Source organism: Rhinatrema bivittatum, chromosome 4 (genome assembly GCF_901001135.1).
Source record: "Rhinatrema bivittatum chromosome 4, aRhiBiv1.1, whole genome shotgun sequence".
In the NCBI taxonomy this organism is placed as follows: Eukaryota; Metazoa; Chordata; class Amphibia; order Gymnophiona; family Rhinatrematidae; genus Rhinatrema; species Rhinatrema bivittatum.
In genome coordinates this window covers 351289583-351311536 of record NC_042618.1, presented here as the reverse complement: position 1 = coordinate 351311536, position 21954 = coordinate 351289583, and the positions used below count along the sequence as shown (strand labels likewise).

At 43.6% G+C, this 21954-nt stretch overlaps 1 protein-coding gene across 3 annotated transcripts in view; it reads right to left on the bottom strand.

Annotated features, from left to right (window-relative positions):
- TOM1L1 (target of myb1 like 1 membrane trafficking protein) overlaps positions 1 to 21121 on the bottom strand; it is an 89162-nt gene extending 68041 nt beyond the window's left edge. The window contains exons 1-4 of one of the 3 annotated variants that reach the window (XM_029600675.1): positions 20756 to 21121; positions 19012 to 19151; positions 3849 to 3933; positions 3169 to 3247 (exon numbers count right to left, since the gene is read on the bottom strand). In XM_029600675.1, the coding sequence (XP_029456535.1) occupies positions 3169 to 3247; positions 3849 to 3933; positions 19012 to 19015 (168 nt within the window). In that variant the 5' untranslated portion in view covers positions 19016 to 19151; positions 20756 to 21121. The remainder of the gene's footprint in view (positions 1 to 3168; positions 3248 to 3848; positions 3934 to 19011; positions 19152 to 20755) is intronic. The other 2 variants (XM_029600674.1, XM_029600676.1) reach the window with 2 other exon arrangements.
- Between the last annotated feature and the right edge of the window lie 833 nt (positions 21122 to 21954).

Sequence of the window (21954 nt, the reverse complement as noted above, 5' to 3'; positions counted from 1 at the left end):
GATCTCTGGTTTTTGAGCTGAATAAAATACGTGCAGCAGCATTTTGAACAAGCTGTAATGGGTGTAGTGAAGAATCAGATAAACCTAAAAATAGGCCATTGCAGTAATCAAATCCAGAAAATACTTCGGTTCCAGAGGAGCAGTAAGTATTGAAATAAAAAAAAAGATTAGTTTAGGAGTCAAGGAGGAGAGGGGAAAAGGGAGGAAGGGTAGGTAGGGGTAAAGGAAAGTTCCCTCCCAGTCCGCTTCATAATTGGAGCGGACTGGGAGGGCGTACTTTTGTTCGCGCACCAGGCGCGAACAAAAGTACGCTGGATTTTATAAGATACACGCGTAGCCGCGCATATCTTATAAAATCCGGGGTCGGAGCGCACAAGGGGCTGCACATTTGTGCAACCTGCGCGCGCCGAGCCCGGCGCGCGTTGCCTGTTCCCTCCAAGGCCGCTCCGAAATCGGAGCGACCTTGGAGAGAACTTTCCTTCGCCCTCCCCCCACCTTCCCCTCCCTTCCCCTCCCTTCCCCTACCTAACCCACCCCCCCGGCCCTATCTAACCCCCCCCTACCTTTGTTGCCAGATTTACGCCTGCTAAAAGTGCACCAGCAGGCGTAAATCTATGCACGCCAGCGGGCTGCTGGTGCGCCATCACCCGACCCGGGGGCTGGTCCGGAGGCCTCGACCACGCCCCCGGGCCGGCACCACGCCCCCGGTCCTGCCCCGGACACGCCCCCTCCCCACCCCTTTTACGAAGCCCCAGGACTTACGCGCGTCCTGGGGCTGTGCGCGCGCCGGCGGCCTATGCAAAATAAGTGCGCCGGCGCGCGAAGGCCCTGCACTCATAAATCCGGCCGGATTTACGCGCGCAGGGCATTTAAAATCTGGCCCTAAGTCTATTCCATGCTACTGTTGCTAGTAATAGCAGTGGCTATTTTCTAAGTCAACTTAATTAATAGCAAGTAATGGACTTCTTCTCCAAGAACTTATCCAATCCCCCTTCTTTAAACACAGCTACACTAACTGCACTAACCACATCCTCTGGCAACAAATTCCAGAGTTTAATTGTGCACTGAGTGAAAAAGAACTTTCTCCGATTAGTTTTAAATGTGCCACATGCTAACTTCATGGAGTGCCCCCTAGTCTTTCTACTATCCGAAAGAGTAAATAACTAATTCACATTAACCTGTTCTAGACCTCTCATGATTTTAAACACCTCTATCATATCCCCCCTCAGCCGTCTCTTCTCCAAGCTGAAAAGTCCTAACCTCTTTAGTCTTTCATCATAGGGGAGCTGTTCCATTCCCATTATCATTTTGGTAGCCCTTCTCTGTACCTTCTCCATCGCAACTATATCTTTTTTGAGATGCGGCGACCAGAATTGTACACAGTATTCAAGGTGTGGTCTTACCATGGAGCGATACAGAAGCATTATGACATTTTCCGTTTTATTCACCATTCCCTTCCTAATAATTCCTAACATTCTGTTTGCTTTTTTGACTGCCACAGCACACTGAACTGATGATTTCAATGTGTTATCCACTATGATGCCTAGATCTCTTTCCTGGGTGCTAGCTCCTAATATGGAACCTAACATTCGGGCCGATACAGTAAAAACGCAGGAGAGCAGGCGAATGCCTGCTCTCCCGGCGCGCGCACAGGCCACTCTCCTGTGTGCGCGACAGAGTATCTTAATCTATTTAAATTAGGCCCGGCTGTAAAAAGAGGCGCTAGGGACACTAGCGCGTCCCTAGCGCCTCTTTTTTGATGGGAGCGGTGGCTGTCAGCGGGTTTGCCAGCCGACGCTCAATTTTGCCGGCGTCGGTTCTCAAGCCCGCTGACAGCCACGGGCTTGGAAACTGGACGCCGGCAAAATTGAGCATCCGGTTTTCGACCAGACAGCCGCGGGCCCATTTTAAATTTTTTTTAAACTTTTGGGACCTCCGACTTAATATCGCCATGATATTAAGTCGGAGGGTGCACAGAAAAGCAGTTTTTACTGCTTTTCTGTGCACTTTCCCGGTGCCCAGAGAAATTAGCGCCGCCGCCTACCTTTGTGTAGGCGCTAATTTCTGAAAGCAAAATGTGCGGCTTGGCTGCACTTTTCACTTTCTGAATCGCGCGGGAATACCTAATAGGGCCATCAACATGCATTTGCATGTTGCGGGTGCTATTAAGTTCGGGGGGTTGGACGCACGTTTTGGACGCGCTATTACCCTTAACTGAATAAGGGGTAAAGCTCGCGCGTCCAAAACGTGCGTCCAAATGCTGGCTAACAGAGCACACTGTACTGTATCGGCTCAATTGTGTTATTAGCATGGGTTATTTTTCCCTATATGCAACACCTTGCATTTATCCACATTAAATTTTATCTGCCATTTGGATGCCCACTTTTTCAGTCTCAGAAGGTCTTCCTGCAATTTATCACAATCTGCTTGTTATTTAACTACTCTGAACAATTTTGTAGCATCTGCAAATCTGATTTCCTCACTTGCCTATTTCTTTCCAGATCATTTATAAATATATTGAAAAGTATGGGTCCCAATACAAATCCCTGAGGCACTCCACTGCCCACTCCCTTCCACTGAGAAAATTCTCCACTTAATCCTACTCTGTTTCTTGTCTTTTAGCCAGTTTGCAATCCACGAAAGGACATCGCCACCTATCCCATGACTTTTTACTTTTCCTAGAAGCCTCTCATGAGGAACTTTGTCAAACGCCTTCTGAAAATCCAAATATACTACATCTACTGGTTCACCTTTATCCACATGTTTATTAACCCCTTCAAAAAAGTGAAGCAGATTTGTGAGGCAAGACTTGCCTTGGGTAAAGCCATGCAGACTTTGTTCCATTAAACCATCTGCATGGCCCTTTAGGTGAGCCACTCTTTAGAATTCACTAAAGTTCAAAAGTTGCCTAGTCAGACTGACATTTAAAATTATGCAATCTGACTTTGTAGATATGCACTCAATTAGCTTATGATCATTTATAGCAGGGAATTCCAGTCCTCGAGTGCCACAAGTAGACTATCTCGTTTTCAGGATATCCACAATGAATATGCATTGCTTCTTTTGCATATTCACTGTGGATATCCTGAAAACCAAACCTGTGGCACTCTCTGTGGCACTATAGGACTGGCATTGCAATCCATTATTTATACCATTAGTGTTACTTACAGAGAGGGAAATTTTAAGTTCTTTATGGTTATAATTTTTGGAAATCCTCTTTCTTAAGGCTCTTACAGCATCCTTGGGCCTGGGTCACCAAGAAATAGTGAAAGAAAACAAAGTTAGCGATTTCTACCAGCAATTCTATAAACCAATCACCATTGATTTAGGTTTCAGTCAGGTTATCCAGGACAGGTTGTAAAATAAGGACATGGAAATGGCATTACAAACATGTCCTTACAACCGCATGTTGTCAGAAAGAGTCTTACTGCCATATTAAAAATGCCAAAGATGGAAACAATGGTTTTAAAAAAAGGTAATAATCTAAACATTTTACAGGCATAAAAATGCAGTTTAAATATTGCTCCATCCTCGGTGTGGGTTAAAATAACCAAGCTGTTCACAGCATATGCACGCTTTACCTCGTGAAAAAAGAGGCAGTGTCAGGTTAGGGGATTTCTTTCTGAAATCTCCTCATGTACTTTCGCCTACATACGTCGCGCCTGTTTCGAGGCAGGCGTAAAGTATGAGGGTACAATCTCTGCCCCCCCTCCAGTTCCCTGACTGGGCCTCTGAAAGTAAGCTTGGCTTGCAGGCCTTTGGGCACAAAGCAGATGCAAGCTCCCTGCAGTTTTGTTATTGCCCTCCCTTGGTCCTAAATAAAGTAAAATAAATGAAAAATAGCATACCCATCTTCAGTTGTGTTTATGACATCGCAGATATTCAAAAACTGTCCCCAGTCCTCAGAATCATTTGTGCCAAGAGTATTGTTTTCTATGGAAAAAAAAAAAAGGTTTTACTTGGGCATAAACTTGCATTCATGACAGAGGAGCAAATACTGAGATAGTTATTTAATGATATACCCATATAGGGACCAGGTTTGCATCGCATCTCCCTAAATGTAATTGCATGGGCTGTTGATTATATTTCTGAGTCCTGCTTTATTTAATCTAACCTAGATCAAGAGAAGGCTTCCTGTCTGCCCTCATGCTGTATATAAATGGCATATTATCAATTCGCCCAGCTAAAACCCAGTTCAAGGTTTAACTAATACTAAGCTCTCCCGCTTACTGTAAGATTGAAATCTACAGTTCTGGGAGTTGTTGGACATGGGAAGGGAGGGGTGCCGGCTGTAAACTAAAAATAGATCTTGCATGCTCAGATATCTAGGAGGGTGGCGTCCGGGGGAAGGGCAGAAATAACCAGGCAGCCTGGTGGATCAGCTGGTCTTTTTCTGCCATCATCTCCTATGTTACAATGTACTAAAAACAATGGCCTGGATTTATCAAAATGCACTAAATATCACATGTGATAGGAAAAGGGGTGTGTTTTATGGTAATAGGCAGTTTATTGCAAAGTGTGCTAACTTTTTCACAGTAAGTAGAACAATTCTTACCTACAACCACTGAGTAAGTGAGAGAGCGAAAGAGAGAAGGGAGAGAGACTAGCTATAAGACCCTCATACTAGGTAGGTATTTATACCTCTATAGAAGGCCCACCTAGTTACTCGAGGTGAGGTTTAGGTATTAGTGTAGGGGTTAGGGGCCACTTTGACATGCAGAGTGCGACGTACGAACAGAACAGTGCACTCTTGTGAAGATTTGATGACATTCGGAGTGAGGAAACTCACCCAAAGATGAGATTTGTGCAATGTTCTCTCCACCTACTAGCTTGATAGACTCTCTACCTGGGTAACATCAAGCTAGGTGGAGAGAACATTGCACAAATCTCACTTTCTCTCTCTCTCTCTCTCTGATGCTAAAGCTACACGGTTGTAGCTTTAGCATAATAATGTGTGTGCTCATTTACTCTGAATGGTAGAGGACCAAAGAGGTAAGACTGACTTGGATATGCAGCATGTAAGGCTGACAGCTGGGACATATTCATCCCTACAGCAGGGTTGATGGAAACAGGTGGGCCAATTGGTCATTATGTGGTGTTAGTTATCTACTGTGTTATTAATATACATTTTCTGGGTTCCTTTGAGTTTTTTAAAATGCGTTGTTTAATAACTTTATTCAGGTCTGTTTAATAAAATCAGCCTAATGAAACCTTTTAATTTAATAAATATGTATATTTTATTTTTACAGTGCACTGAGATTCCATTACAGAGCAAATTTCAGTTTTTCCTCAAGTAGAAAGTGCCACTGCTTTTCTATTTTTTTGGGTTTTTTTTTTGACCAGGCGGTATCCTCCTGCTCCTTTTTATTTCCAAGCTCAGTCGTGACCAGGGCTGGCATCTGGCACCATTAAGCTTCATTTGCAGATACCGGGGGGGGGGGGGGGGGGGGGTGCTGTTTTATGTCTCTTTCCATTTAGTCCAGGCTTTGCAATGATAGTCCTGGGGCTGGGGGGGGGTCCATGCGCTAAAACTCCTTCCAGAAGTTCTGTAATCATAGGACCTGAATCTGGGCCACTAACTTGTGCTCTTACAGCAATGACCATGGCTTATTCCCACACTCCATGGGTTGTGAACACAGCATCCCCAGCCCTGGTCAACCCAGGGAGCAGAGGACCTGCCACAGAGCCAGTTGTGCAGCTGTCTTTTAACATTAAAATGTAAAACAGGGGACTGCGCCCCAAGGAACAAGAGTAAAACTGCCTGGTAAAAAAAAAAATTAAAAATTAGATTTTATGATTTAAGAAGACTTTGACCTTGAGTTAGTTTGATTCCAATCTCACGTACACTGGCTTATAGTAGCTATGAACATTTCTGTGATATAGTGTAGCTGAAAATTCAATATTTTTCTATGGTCCCTGTTTACCAATCACATCTAATAGAGTAAACATTAATGAGTTAGACTGCAGTTCTGTCATTAATAAGTGCCTAGCTCTCTAACCCCACCCCACTCATTCACCTAGTACATTTCTTCCTGCTGCTTTTGAAGCTTTAGCTGTGCCAGGTGTGTCTGCATGGTGGCAATGGGTGCTACCCTACCCCCATGAAGAAAAGCAAAGCAATATACACACCTACAGGAACTCTATCTTCTAATGCGGGCCTTTTCTTTCTTTTTTTTTTTTTTTTTTAATGTGCTTAATTAAGGAATGAGAGAATAACTGGCAGAAAGCCAGTTTCCTTCTTTCTTCTCCTTGCTAGCCATTTTCTTATTTCCCTGATAATTAATTTTAACCACTTCTTCCCCTTAGGACAAGATACATTTCTTCAAAATAGTTCCCACAGCTGACATCCGGATATATCAATAAAACCTGCCTTCCAGCTCACACTAGCAAGTGATGCTGTTGTAAAGCTATTAACCCAATAAGTGCCTCCTCTTGAGGCCATCACCTTGGCATTGCTGACTCGGGGCTTGCATTCTCTCATGATCCTGAGATTGGCAGAGCGTAACCTCCTGGGAGGGATACCCATGCCAAACAGGTCTCAAGAGAAGTATAACACAAAGAGTAGACCACAGGTCCCCCAGGTGTTGTGCCACAGACTGGTAACCTGTTCACATAAAAAGTAGGTTACGAGCTTCAACCCAGGAAGTATCATGTGGAGTTTAAGAGCATTCCAAATTTATCCAAAGACAAGCAAATAATCTTAATGGAATGCAGAAATATAAACCGTACTGACTCATGATGCAGCTTTGCTAAGCCAGTCAGCAATCAGGAAAAGGGTGTCATGTATGAAGCAATATCTAATCCGACAATCTATAACACTGGTCTAGCACATACAATGCTGCTAATTCCACAGGTAGTGCACTTTGTCCGGTCAATGATTAATGAACAGAACAAAAAGCTTCTGTGATTTCAAGCTCCTGTGCTGCTGGGTTATCTTTTTAAATGATTCATTTGGCATTTATAGAGCACCTTAAACCAGAGCACTGCACAACAAATTCCATACAGGTACAAGTCACTTCTTCAAGGAGCGTATAACCCAAGACCCTGATCTAATAAAATGGGAGTAAAAAAATATGAACTTAACTTCAGTGCACATTTTCTTTATTTATATGCTAAAAAAGGGTTAATTCCCAATGCAGTAAGCTAATGCATCAGGAGTTTTAAAAAGGATGCTAACCCGGAAATCTTTGCACATAAATACACTTAGCATGCATAAAAAATGATTTATTCACTAACCCATGTTTTCTGCACAAATTGTGTTTTCACAACATAAAATATGATTCATATGCATAAAACATCTTTTTATGTGCTGAAACCATGATTTGTGCACAAATTATGTTTTTTGCTTATAAATCCCAAGAGAAGGACCTCAACACCACAGGTTCAGCCCTATAGTCTAACACTAACCCCAAAAACTTTACTCCATATAAGACCAGGAGTTAAATTTCCAGGGTTAAAGAAACGTGAATTAAACCTACGCACCTCTTTGCATTGGGAAGTATTAGTTAATTCCTTGATTAACATTGGATTTGCATAGAAAAGTACGAACTTGTGCACACATTTTTTTATCACGTTTGTTTATACATATTTTTATGTGCTAAATTCTTTGTTAAACTGGGAGTAAAGTAGTGTGCACAGCTGAGCACATCTTATTACATCAGCCTACAAATTTGTGATTGATGGGATGGAGAATAAAGAGACTTGCTTATGATCATGTGTGTTGGTGGCAGTAGTGGAATTTGAACCCAGGTATCTTGATTACTAATTCCTTAGTTTAATCACTAGGCCACTCACCACTGGATAATCAGATACAAATAAACCTAATACTGTAGTTTGAAGGCTTGTAATCTCTGCAGAAATAATTATTGCCATCTTCTGACCCAATCTTCACCCAATAAAATATTTTAAAACAACATTTTTCTGTTTTTACATTTCATATCCCGAACAGCCTGTAAACTAATGTGCTTTTGTTTAAGATGCAAGCACAGTCAGATTGAAAGCCTGTACGAAATGGGGGCTGGTTAATGCCTTGCAACTCGAACCAAAGCAAGACAATTAATATTTAAGCTATTCTTAAGTAATATCCTAAGTTGTTTTTCCATTAATTACACTTTGCTATGCATATTTAACTAAATTTACCCTTGTTTGCCTCCCCCACACTGAGTTGTTTTTTATAATAGTTTTACCATTATTAATTTGTTTGATGTATAATGCTTAGGCATATAGTTTAACTTTTACTACCTTGTTCTATATATAACGCTTAGGCGTATGTTAATATGTTCTAGGGATGTGAATCGTTTTCCATATCGTCTTAACGATAGAAATCGTGTGGCAGGGCAAGAAAATCGTCTTAGGCACGATTTTTTAGTTAAAAAATCGTTAAAAATCGTTTTTTTTCCGATTAGTGCGCACTAACTCGAGTTAGTGCGCACTAACGGGAGTTAGTGCGCACTAACTGGGAGTTAGTGCGCACTAACTGAAAATGATACAATTTGACACTTTTCAGGTCAGTTAAGGTCAGTTTAGGAATGAATATGTATTCCTATTGGCTGCCCTCTTATTTATTCATGTTACCAAGTTTCCTACTGACAGTATATGGGGGATGGGAAATGGAAACAGTTGGTAGCTTGACAAAACAAGTAATGTGATCAGTCAATGTGACTAGAACTTGTGCCCTAACCCTGATACCAGGGGTATTGTGATCTTCCTGCACACAGTGCCCTATCCCTATTAATACCAGGAGTGTTGTGATCTTCCTGCACACAGTGCCCTATCCCTAATACCAGGGGTGTTGTGATCTTCCTGCACACAGTGCCCTATTCCTGATACTGGGGGTGTTGTGATCTTCCTGCACACAGTGCCCTATTCCTGATACCGGGGGTGTTGTGATCTTCTTGCACACATCCCGATATCAGGGATAGGGCACTGCATGCAGGAAGATCACAACACTCCTGGTATTAATAGGGATAGGGCACTGCATGCAGGAAGATCACAACACTCCTGGTATTAATAGGGATAGGGCACTGCATGCAGGAAGATCACAACACCCCTGGTATCAGGGTTAGGGCACAAGTTCTAGTCACATTGACTGATCACATTACTTGTTTGTCAAGCTACCAACTGTTTCCATTTCCCATCCCCCATATACTTCACCATCCTCCCCCCCCCCCTCACCCACACACCATTCACTAGCTGGGACATGGGGGAAGTCAGGAGTGAGGGTCAGGCAGCTCCCCCCTGTCTGTGAAGCCAGCCTCTCACTAGTAATGCAGGGAGGGAGCTGTCTCAGACTTCACCATCCTCCCCCCCCCCCTCACCCACACACCATTCACTAGCTGGGACATGGGGGAAGTCAGGAGTGAGGGTCAGGCAGCTCCCCCCTGTCTGTGAAGCCAGCCTCTCACTAGTAATGCAGGGAGGGAGCTGTCTCAGACTTCACCATCCTCCCCCCCCCCTCACCCACACACCATTCACTAGCTGGGACATGGGGGAAGTCAGGAGTGAGGGTCAGGCAGCTCCCCCCTGTCTGTGAAGCCAGCCTCTCACTAGTAATGCAGGGAGGGAGCTGTCTCAGACTTCACCATCCTCCCCCCCCCCCCCCCTCACCCACACACCATTCACTAGCTGGGACATGGGGGAAGTCAGGAGTGAGGGTCAGGCAGCTCCCCCCTGTCTGTGAAGCCAGCCTCTCACTAGTAATGCAGGGAGGGAGCTGTCTCAGACTGGTATCAGGGTTAGGGCACTGTGTGCAGGAAGATCACAACACTCCTGGTATTAATAGGGATAGGGCACTGTAAGAGATGACTGTAGTAGATTGAATAAAGATCTGATGTTTCTGCTCTCCTCACACCAAACAAAAACAACACACAAGCAGAGAAGCCCTTCTTACAAAGCTGAGCTAGTGAGTTAAGTAGGAGGAAAAGTAAACATACTGGTGCCAGTGTGGCTACTTAAAAAATACACTTACCAACAATCAATTACATATATTTGAACTGTGTACAGTTCCAGCCAGGACCACCTTTCTAAAATGCACAGTGATTGGCAAATTCAACATGCACTAGCATTTCAGGTGCCTGCTAACAAAAATAATAAACAAACAAGTTCTAGTCACGTGAGTGCTGATCATTACATTACTTTTTTTGTCAAGCTTCCAACTGTTTCCATTTCACATCCCCCCAACCATATTGGTAACATCAATAGATAAGAGCACAGCCAGCCAATAGGAATACATACATACATATTCATTCCTAAGTGACCTTTACTGACCTGGGAAGTGTGAACACTTTGTTTCATTTTCTGTTGGTGTTCGTTAGTTTCCAGTTCCATTTCCCATCCCCCCAACCATCACCTCAGTGGTAACCTTGGTAACATCAATAGATAAGAGGGCAGCCAGCCAATAGGAACACATATTCATTCCTAACTGACCTTCAGTGACCTGGAAAGTGTTTATTTGTATCATTTTCAGTTAGTGCGCACTAAATCGAGTTAGTGCGCACTAACACGATTTAACGATTTTTAACGATTAAATCGTTAGAATTTCTATTGTATCGTGTTCTATAACGATTTAAGACGATATAAACATTATCGGACGATAATTTTAATCGTTGAAAAACGATTCACATCCCTAATATGTTCTCTGTACACCGACGTGATATCTTGATAAGCGGCGGTATATAAAAACCAATCAATAAATAAATAAATAAATAAATAAATAAACTCCTCCTTAAAAATACTAAACAAAAAAAATAAAAGGATCAGTGACCTTGTAGCAGTTAGGTATGGCACAGAATGAATAACCACAACAGAGCACACTTCCTTTGGTTGGAGGAGCCAGGTCAAAAATTGCAAGTTGTGCTGCCGTTTAGAATTTGGTGAGTCCCATCAAGTCGGCTCAGATTCAAGTTAGGTCATATGTCAGGTTAAAATCAACTAAGGCTCAAATAAACTGATGTAATTTGACCCACTCCCAGTTTGGAAGGGATCTGATCCAAATCAGATCTTCCAGTACTCCAAGAAGTATGATACAGCAAGGATATTTGGATATTTCTAGTGGGGCAACCAACACTATTAGCCCATATTCTATATAATTAGAGAAAGATTATCAATGAAACGCACAAAATCACTAGTAAACATATCACCATCCTAAAACAAAGTGGAGAAATAGCTTAATGGGTTAGACTAGTGGCCTGCAAGCCAAGGTTCAAATCCCACGTCTGCTTCTTGTGATACTGGGAAAGTCACATCTCCCTCCATTGCCTTGGATACAAATATAGAGCCTGATTTACGAAGACTTTTCTCCCATTCTGAATCTATGAAAAAAAAATGCTTAGGAAATGAGGCCCTTACAGGAGAATTTTCAGATGCATTACACTCATAAATATAACATACTATCATAGCAATTTAGTGTACTTAAGGTGGGTAAAACCTATTGACAATTCAATTATCAAAAGACCGCTTAGACAGGTAAAATGCATTAACATGTATAAAACCCAATTTTAAGCATGTAAATGCTTTTGAAAATCAGGCCCTTAGATTGTAAGCTCTTTGGGGATTGGGAAATATCTACAGTATCCTAATGTAATCTGTTTTGAAGTGCTGAAAGGTAGAATATAAATGCAAATATTAAAAAAAATATATATATATATATTATCCTGTTTAGGCTGGTCAACTGTGGCAGTCTTGGCCAACATGACGAGAGTCTGATGCTCCTCACAGGCCGTGCCTCGTGCCGTCGATGCGATAACATAATGTGTGTATCCTTTCGTTGACCTGACTGATGATATCACACATTGGCACCCGCCTCTCCTCTCTCAAATCACTTGGCGTTTTGGCGGGAATGGCGGCCATTGTGCATGGTTTCGCGGTTTACTCCACTCAGTCCCTCAAGTTGTAACAGTTGTAAAATGGCAGTTGCTAAGTCTACAACATTACAGTTCAACCCCTACAGACTGCCAAAACCTACATTGCTGGGAGCCATTTTATGTAACCCCATTTTAGGCTGGCAGCCATCAACCAACAGGGCTATAAAAGAATTTGTCTATCTTAGGGCTGGCTCAGATTCTTTAAAATCTTGCACAGTCTCTTGGACCCCAGGGCCGGATTCTTTTATTGGTGGGAGAAGGAATTTCTCCTTCAAGATCCTGAGTGGCAGGGGTGACACCGCAGATCTTTTACCTGGGAGAGGTAGAATTTTGTTACTATGAGTGATGTAGGAGCCAATAAAAATGTAGGAGACTCGGATGGAGTGTCCAAAACAGTAAACTTTACTGTGATGTCTCTGAATAGTTAATGGCCCAGGTCACATCAGTTCTTTTAACCACAGGTGGCTCTTATGGATTTCAGTCTTTTCTCTGTGCAAAAGTCTCTTTTTACCAGGGCAAGGGAAACACTCACCCTCCAGGGCTTGACCAAATGAGGTTCCCAAGTGGGCAGGGGTACTCTTGTTTGGGCAGAATTTCCCCTCCATTCTGATCAGAAAAAGGATAACACAGTCTCTGTACGGAGTCCCAATTTTCTCTTTCCCCAGGGGTCAAGACTCCAAGTGGGGGGTCCTCAGAATTAGTTCCATGTTGAACTTACTCACAGTTCTTCAGATGTCTAGTCTCTCGAATCCTTCGAAGGGAAAGCATCCACTTGGGAAACACACAGCTCTCCGATGTTCCTGCTTCAGGGTAGGAAGGGGGGCAGCAAAACTCTCCCTCCCAAGTCTTCCAACCAAAAGTATTTTCCCAAAAATGGAATTACAGAAACCACCAGAAGGTCCTTGCAGTGAGTTACCACCATACCTGTTCTCACAGGAGGGTACAAAGGGGCAGGTCCTCCCTATCCAAGGCTCCCCAGGGACAAATTTCCCCGTGATCTCTCTTCGGGCAAAGCCCATCATTTTCACGAGGCTTCTTACAAAGAAAAATTCTAAAAGGCCCACAGCAACCCGGAATGTGAAACCTACCAGCCAGTGAGTGGACAGGAAGGGCAGCCTCCCGATCTCTCTCAGGGACCCCAGGCTGGAGCGTCTGAACCCCAAAAGTAGGCCCAAGCTCCCACACCTCCTCTAACTTCAGAACTTAGACTGCGCTGCCCCCAGCACTCTGGGAGAGAGCTGCTTTTATAGTCATATGGGGATGGCCATCCCAGCTCCCTCAAAGGGAGAAGCTATATTGAATGGTGCCTCCCCTTAATTACTAGCCGGCATTGTTCCTAGTTAAAAGGGGGTCATTATAAATAATAAAATAGGCCAATGGCTAGCATACCCAGGTGGAAGGGGGAAGGCAATTTTCAAAATGAGTTTTTACATGAGTAAACACCTTTACCTATATAAAAACTTTTGAAAATTGCTTTTCCTAATGTCAGTGTTAACATTCTGAATGAAGACAACATACAGACCCTGAAAAATTTAGACCTGGCAATAAAAGAAAAGAAATAATTAACTGGGAATGTCTGGGAAAATTTTGATAATAAAAAAAATGAAATCAAGGGCTTCTAAGAATGATTGATCACGGACTACACATGGGCTACACATCTGCATTAGGGATGTGCTAAACCAAATGAAAACATCAATGATATTTGCTGTACTGTTTGGTGTCATTTCACATCTGAAACCACACAAAAAATTAATGTCATTTATGATATTCATGTAATTTCTAACACATGCTAGTCACAACATTTAGTAAACAGCAGGGCCGATGGAAGCAGAAGGAAGACTCGGTGGCCACCTAGGGCACCACAGTTTTGAGGGTGACAGTGACAGGACTGGACCAGGCCAACACTGATTGGGGCCTGAACCTTGCAAAGCAGCAAAAGCATGCAAATGTGTCCCCTGCCACTTCCTCTACCTTTCTTGCTCTATTGGTTGGAGCTCCCAGCGTTGGGCTCTGAGCTGTGCCAGGACCAGCTTCACTTCTAGGTTCTCTGCAACACTGAAACCTTCAGTCGTGCTCTCAATACCTCACCTGTAATGATGGGAGCCAGCCATAATGCTCCCCGCAGCTTTCTCAGCATAGCCCGGGTCCTGGGTTGGGGGAGAGAGGAAGAGCAATGCCCTGGGGGCTGGGGGAGAGGGGGGAGAGGAATTCTCCTGGGGCTGGGGGTGGGAAGAGAGGAAAAGGAATACTCCTTATGGGGAGAGGAAGGGATGCATTGCTGAGCAACTAGGGTGCCTAATACCCTTACACAGTCTCTGGTAAATAGGTACATTAAAACCAATGTTTTTAGGGATGTACTGTCACATTTTGTTGTCTTGTTTTGCAACTTTGCAGTTGTTTTTGTTGGCTGAGCCAGCTGAGGAAGGGAAGGGGGCAGGAGAAGCTGCCATGTGTCCCGTGGACAGGAAACTGGACATGGAGTAGCCAAAAGTATGCACACTGTAAAAAAAATATAGCACGAGCTAAAACAAAACAAAACGAAGTAAATGGGAAATCAATCTACTAGATAAGGGAGCCCCAGGAGCGGGAGGAGCAGTAGCGGCGGCGGCGTGCACGCGAGGGAGGGAGGGACAGCCCCCGTTATCGGTTGTGGATGAGCTGAAAGGGGAGGGGAATGAGAGAGGGGGAGTGAGTGAGGGGAGGGAGGAGAGAGTGAGCTGAGGAGAGGGGAGGAGAGAGGAGGGGGGAGGGAGGCGAGAGTGAGGAGAGGGGGAGGGGGGAGGGAGAGGGAGGAGAGATGGAGGGGGGGAGATGAAAGGGAGGGAGAATAGAGGGGGAAGGTGAGAGGGAGGGAGGAGAGTGTGAGGGGAGGGGGGAGGGAGACTAGAGGGAGGGAGGGAGAATGAGGGGGAGGGAGTGGGAAGGAAATGGACAGAATTTTTTTTTTTAAATGTAGTCCTGAAACAAACTTTTTTTCCTACATAGGCCCCTAGTCTGCATTGGCTGCTTGCCAGATACCTTCCCTTACAGGAAGAAGTTCAAGGTGAAGTAAGGCACATTTAATGGAGCTAGCAATGGAGTTTGCTTTCCTCTCTTGATTTTCCCTACATGTTTTCCTTGCAAATGGTGACATTGAGGGTTACTCAGCACTTTTTCTCTGCATGGGGAGCAGGGGTTTGAGGGTTTAGCCTTCTTATGCTTTCCAAAAAAAAAAAAACATGGACTTTTAATCATAGGATGGTGGTACCCAGTCGGATCTCAAACATTCAGAAGAAAGCATGGCCTGTCCTTTAATAATACACTTGAATTTCCTCTGCTGATGTGACTTGACAGATTCTTTTTGAGGAATATAAATAGAACTGATTGTGTAAACTGTATTTTAATGCTGGGTACAGTTAAGGATTAGTCCCCACAGATATAAGAAATTACATCATAGATTAGGTGAGTTTAGTTGGCAATGGGTGTGTAGCACTATTAGGCCTAATTGAAATGTGGCTATTACTATTAAAAAAAAAAAAAAAAAAGCAGCTGTGCAGTGCACAATGTGAGAAAATCCCCTTTTCTAATAAAAAACAGCATCATCTAGGTCCTCAGTTGATCTCCAACCCAAATATGTAACTGTACTGGCACCGGAAACTATTAAGCTGTTATTGTTTAAAATATCCTGTTAGACACAGCATGGGATTTCCCCCATTTCAAACTTCCTTTATCTCGGTGTTGTTGTGCTGCCTTTCACTGTCCCACAGTTTAAACCCTGGCTGACTGAAAGGTTTGGCCCTCTCTGGAAAATGTATGTTGCATTTTCTTTTTCACCCCACAGAGGAAGCTAGTTGAAACTGCACAAAAATAGTGATAAGAAAATTGACTAGTTCTGTAGTAACAGTAGTAATCATCAAAATGTCATGATAAGTGTATTATTAACAAAATATTTTTTTTAAAACTCTTTTACTGTATCTTTCAGTAGAAATCAGATAATGGGACTGGATTTTATTATGCTATTATTTTATCCTTACAATCTCCACACACGGAGGGCATATCTAATACCAACCAATACTCCTACAACCCTCCTCAAAAACCTTCCTTAACTCATTGGCTGTTGGAAAATATCTTGTGGTGGAAGATAGCAGTTTCATCTGTGGCTGAACACGGTACCAACTGCTGACCCGCCAAAGAGACGTTATTTTTATCTCCCAGTGAAGGACTCGGTTTCAAAACACGGCCAGTTGGGTTGCGGTGGTGGGACCTTCAAAGTTAACTGGGATTGGACGGCGTACAAGCAAGATTGTTAAATATATCACTTTTCTGAAAATTAATGTGTTATTTAGATGGTGCAAAAGTAACAGTTATCAATACAATTCAAAAATAATAATTAAAAAAAAAAAAGATGTGAAACTGTCATCACCCTCCACAAAATATCTTCCAACAGCCAATGAGTTAAGTAAGGTTTTTGAAGAGCGTCGTAGGGGTACTCATAATATTTTATCCTTGGCATAATTGATATTTTCCACCTCTAAGGCTTTCTGTTCAGAGAATATTGTGTGAGAAAAAAAAATGTGTATTCTATAAATAAAAATAAAAAGATGGAAAGAAATATATTTTTAAAGTCCCAACCTGGTCTGTACTTTGGAAATAATAAGAACATTTTGTTTACAAGAATATTTTCATCCAATCCTAAACATGAAAAATCTATAAGACTCCGTTTGGTAGCTGACCCACTTTATTTTCCATTGTGTAATGTTTCGAACATAAAATAAGCATTTTGCACATTAGCAATAGCTAATAGTAGAAGTTATGAAAATCTGAGAAGGAAGGTGACCTTGAAAAACTAACAACAGCACCGGGAATGTAACAACTTGCTTACAATTAAACTGCACTCCTAATAGATCTTGACTGGAAGTACATTCTTTATAGACTAATATCTAACTCACTGTCGGGTTTGGACACTCGTTTTCGACGTGCTAGCTTTACCCCTTATACAGTAAGGGGTAATAGTGCGTCGAAAACACGCGGCCAACCCCCCCGAAACTAATAGCGCCCGCAACATGCAAATGCATGTTGATGGGCCTATGTGCAAAATGTGCAGCAAAGCCGCACATTTTACTTTCAAAAATTAGCGCCTGCCTTTGGGCAGGTGCTAATTTCAGCCAGCACCAGGGAAGTGTACAGAAAAGCAGAAAAAACTGCTTTTCAGTACACCCTCCGACTTAATATCATAGCGATATTAAGTCGGAGGCCCCAAAAATAAAAAAAAAAATTAAAATGTGCCCACGGGTCGGAAGACGGATGCTCAATTATGCCGGCGTCCGTTTTCCAAACCCGTGGCTGTCAGCAGGCTCAGGAACCGACGCTGGAAAAATTGAGTGTCGGCTGTCAAACCCGCTGTGTCCCGCTGTGTCCCTTTTACCGCGGGCCTTCATTTGAATATTTTTTTTTACTAAATCGCGCGCCCAGAAGCGTGGCCTTTGCGTGCGTCGGGAGAGCGGGCACTCGCCCGCTCTCCCGCGCTTCTTTCTGTATCGACCTGTGCGTGGATACCTTGTTAGGACACGTTCCATTGCCCTACATACATGTTAGAGTTGTCTTTGGGAAGAGTATAAGGTGTAGTTTTGCAGAAAAATAGAAATTTGAAAGGAAAAAAAAAGTGACAGTCATAAAAAGAACAAAACAAAAAATCTCTGCGTGGCAGCTGTAAAAATGACTGACGTGCAGTGCGCTCCGGTTCCCCTGTCAGGTGCTCAGCGCAGGGCCAAAGAGCCCCTCCTGGGGCTTGGTAAGCAAAGTGGGTGAGATTGTGGGGCCAGGGGCAGTGAGCACGGGGCTGGGGAATCCAACTCTGCTCCTGCACGCGCTGCTCCGCTGATGGATGTTCCCTTCCAGGCACACATTCAAAGGCTGAACAACTGAGAGATTAACCAGGAAGTGTGGCGGAGGAGGGAAGGCTTTGATTCACAGTCAAATATTATTCATTCATCACCAGCTCTCTTTGCTAATCGGCCATACCCTTCCACCCCCCCCCCCCCCTCCCATCCTACCTCACTCAGTCATCAGTCATCCCTTGTAGGACAAATACTACCAGGATCATTGGTGTAAGATGTATTTTAATTATAGGTTTAAAGGTATGCCTACCTAGCACAGGGGTAGCCATCCAAAGTTTCTGAGGCTTTGTCCGGCTGTTATCTGCCGTAGAATACTTAAGCTATCACTTTATATACAGCCAGACCCCATACATCTGAATCCTTGAGAAATTTTGTGAGGGTGAAATTCTTGCCAGCGAGTGCAGCAAGTGAGTATATTTTTTAAGTTGAATGGGGGGGAGCAGTCTGTAAGGGACCATCTACCATCTTCAGGACGTGTTTTCCAACTTGCAGTTTTCTCCAGCCTGTCTTCACGTTTTATATAGGAGACCACAAAATCCCACAAAACATTGGATATGCTGGAATAGCTTTCCATCCTGGTATGTTTTTCTCTTGCTCTGCTTCATTATTTCGTTCTCTCTTCTTAACATCATAGATGCCTCTTCTTTCTTATTTCTTGCACCTTTGGAAGTTTTTCTCTCCCTCCTTGCTATCTCCCTCTCCCCTACCTGTTTTGTTTTGGGGGTTTTTTTCTCTTCTCTCTCCTCCTTGTCTTTCTTTTCCTCTGTGTTTCTCTCTAGGTTCAATTTCTAATCCTCCCTTCTTATCTCTTCCCTACTCACCAGAAAACAGTGGCAGTGCAGGTCAGCAGTAAATTATATTTCCTGGGGGCTGGGGGAAAAAAAAGATACCATTTTCTAGAGCTGGGGGCTAAGTGGGGCTAGAAGAAGGATTCCCTCTACCAAGCTGCAACGCACCGAGGCTGGGGTTCTACCCTATTTATCAGTTTATACATGATGCTTGTTTGGATTGTTCACTTTTGCAGTGAATCTGTTGTAAACTGCTCTGAGCTTCTTTGGAGGAGCAATTCACAAATGTACTAGCCTGCTTCTAGCCAAGCAATTTGTTAAATTTAATATGAGTAATACAAGGAAGTAAAATAACAGTCTCTGCTGCTTGGGTACTTTGCGTGTGATACACAGGGAAACAGAGATAACTTAAACTGCATAACTTTACCCAAAGAAAACAAAGCCAGGCCACTCAAATGAGCCATCAAGTGTTCACCTGTAACCTACCCATTACTCACTTCCCTTCCTTCATCATGGCTCCATATCTCTCAGGTATCTCCAGTGCACCGTGAATCCTTTGAACCTGACCTCTTCTTTCTCGGCCCCCAACACCAATCATTTTGGGATTTGCAGCCCTATGATTTGTACTGACAAAGCAGTTTAAAAAACAAATATCTCTTATTGATAGGAGTTGCATAAACAGACCTGGCTGAAAAATGCCCCTCCTAGATTGTGATTAGTTGAGAAGTTTTTTGTGGCAAATTAAGTACAGCAATGGTGTGTGGACAGTCAAATGTTGATCTTCAGCTCCCAAAAAAATGTGACTTAGATTTTCACCACACTCTGCTGTAATATGGCCAGATATGACCTGAATAAATCAATGTAAGTCACAATCCTGCCTAGCTCTCTGTATAATACAATATACAGTGATATTCAGTTTTAGGGCCTGATTTACTCTGTGTCTTATGGGAAAAATGTTTAGTAAATGAGTACCTTAGTTTCCAAGCTAGAGGATCAGGATCCAAAAGTGAGTCACGCAGGACTAATGTCACAAGATTTGCACAATTGCAAAACATCAATAACAATAAATCAGTTGCACTGTAGTCAGTTTTCTAAACATCACAGCACATTTTCAGTTTGTTTTATCATTGGGAAACTAGAATTAAGAAACATTTCAATCACAATTTTAAGAGAAGGAAAACATCTTAAAATTAGGTATTTGGAGTGATTTAAGGTTATGGTGAGTTCTGCTATGATTTAAATTTGGAGGCCCATAAAAATCCATGCATACAAATGTGGAAGCATTGTTACATTCTGGTGAGGCAAAACCAGAGTAAAAAATGTGTGGGAGGGGTAGCTGACCAAAAGATCTTGCAGAGGCTTCCCTGTCCCCTGTAAACTGAGAAGATTAGAACAAGCTACACATAATTCAGATTTTGATCCAGGCCTGGCTAAAGCTAGTTTTGAGAAATCAGACCAAAATCTCATACATGTGGTATGACCCCTAGAACAAGGCAGCTTTGCCATCTGCAGCATATAACAGCAGTATTCAGATTATCACCGAGCCTCAGAAACACTCTCATAAGCCTTTATCCTTATCTCTCAGCCCCAGTTTTTCCTGTGCTGTAATTAAGACATTTAAGTTTCAAATGCTACTTTGAAAGATGTTGTAGAGCACTAGTTGGGGGACTGGGGGATATGTTGTAAAGTCCTTCATCAAAAGCCAGAAATCCAGCCACCTTGTCTGTTACAATAATAATGAGAAGCTTTTTTCAGCAAAATAGCCATTCTAAGGCCCACGAGGCTTGACTTAAGAGGTGACTGCAGTATAAATATAGCCCCTGGTGCCAGCAGTGTTTCACCTTTCTGGGCAGCTGCAAGGGTGGCAGCAAAATACTGAGGCCAGTGGTCAGGTGTGAGTGTGGAAGAACTGAACCTGATTCCTTTACTCCCCTCCACCCCCACCGTATGCCCGTCTGTTTTTGCTTTTTTTCTACAAGTTCATGTTCAGCTAGAAACCCCGCCCCCTCCCCTCCAAGGCAAATCCCGCCTGGAACATTAGTTTCAACGCTACATACTGAACACCGGCCACCTAGCCCGACACACAGAGACGTGGCTAAACTCTAAGAGGAACACTCGGCTGTCATCAGGTAGAAAGAGAGCGGATGGATCTGACTTTCCACGGTGTTCCTAGGTCGTGCCACTGCTCCTGGTTTTGCTTTCACCCGCTCTTTCTTTCTGATTTTCTTACCTATTAGGTGCCCCACAGGGGTAGTGAAAGCATCCTTGGAATTCTTCCCAAAAGCCGTAGCCATAAGGCGACTGCGATCTCATGGAACAGCCAACAACAAAATTCCGGGAAGTGATATCCAACCCAGGTGCTAGGGGAGACTCCTTGATCCAACTTTGCACAACACTTAAAATGTTTTGCACAAGCTCAGCCTCGCAATGCACAGAGCTCCAGGGAGCAGCGCTGCCTGGCAGGACTGGGAGAGCTTCGAGAAGGGAGGCGGGCACAGCAGGGCAAGCCTGGAAACAGCCCACACAAGTACCTGGGACTCTGCTGTGGACCTTGAACGAGAACAATCAGCTTATTTTCACTCCCCCCTCCGCTAAAGTAAACTGTAAAGACACACCTCTAGATCAGGAACTGCCCTGCCAGAGTGGAGGGGGAAAAAGTGCGCTAAAAAGTCACAGGCCACTCAGGAATCCTCCCCTTTACTGAGGGGCAGGGGGAGAGAGGGCACTCGTTGCACGAGGCAGTGCCATGGGGGGGAGATCCTGCAGCTGGACCCTTTGAGGGTAGCGGGGGGTGCCTGCCCGCGCACGGATCGCTGTTCCAGCGGCCAGGTTTCTCTTGTTGCTGCCAAGCGTTGCTGATCCTTTCCGGGATTATTTGTTCGGAGAGGTGGGGACCGGTGGTTTGGTTTCATGGCAACGAGGTCCCTCCGGACCATCTCCGGCTCCAAGCTCCCGATTGCAATGTCACGTGAAATCCAGGGGAAGCTAACAAGAGCTGACGAGGGCCCTGAAACTCTGCCCTTGTGGAGAGGGGGGAGGGAGAGAAGCGAAAAACGGCCTCTCGATTCTGTAAGGAGACTTGTTTTTAGTCATTCTACATCAAAATCATCGTCCCTGGTAAAGGGACACTTTTCTGAAATGTGCTTAAAATTATAAACACATAATAAAATAGGATGATCGCTATAATATTCTTATTAAAGCAGTATGGTTTCCGACCGTATTACTCTGCTCGGATACATAGAAACAAAGGTGAACAAATTGTATGTGAGACCTTTTTTTATTGGATTAACGACACATCTGTGGCTAGCTTGGGAGATTTGTGCTCCCTTCATCAGGTCAGTGCAGAATGAGCGAAGATTGCAGGCTGGTGGTTCAGGGAGCAGGGTCAGTGTCGCTTCTAGGCACTTTTGGTGTTTTCAAACTCTCTCC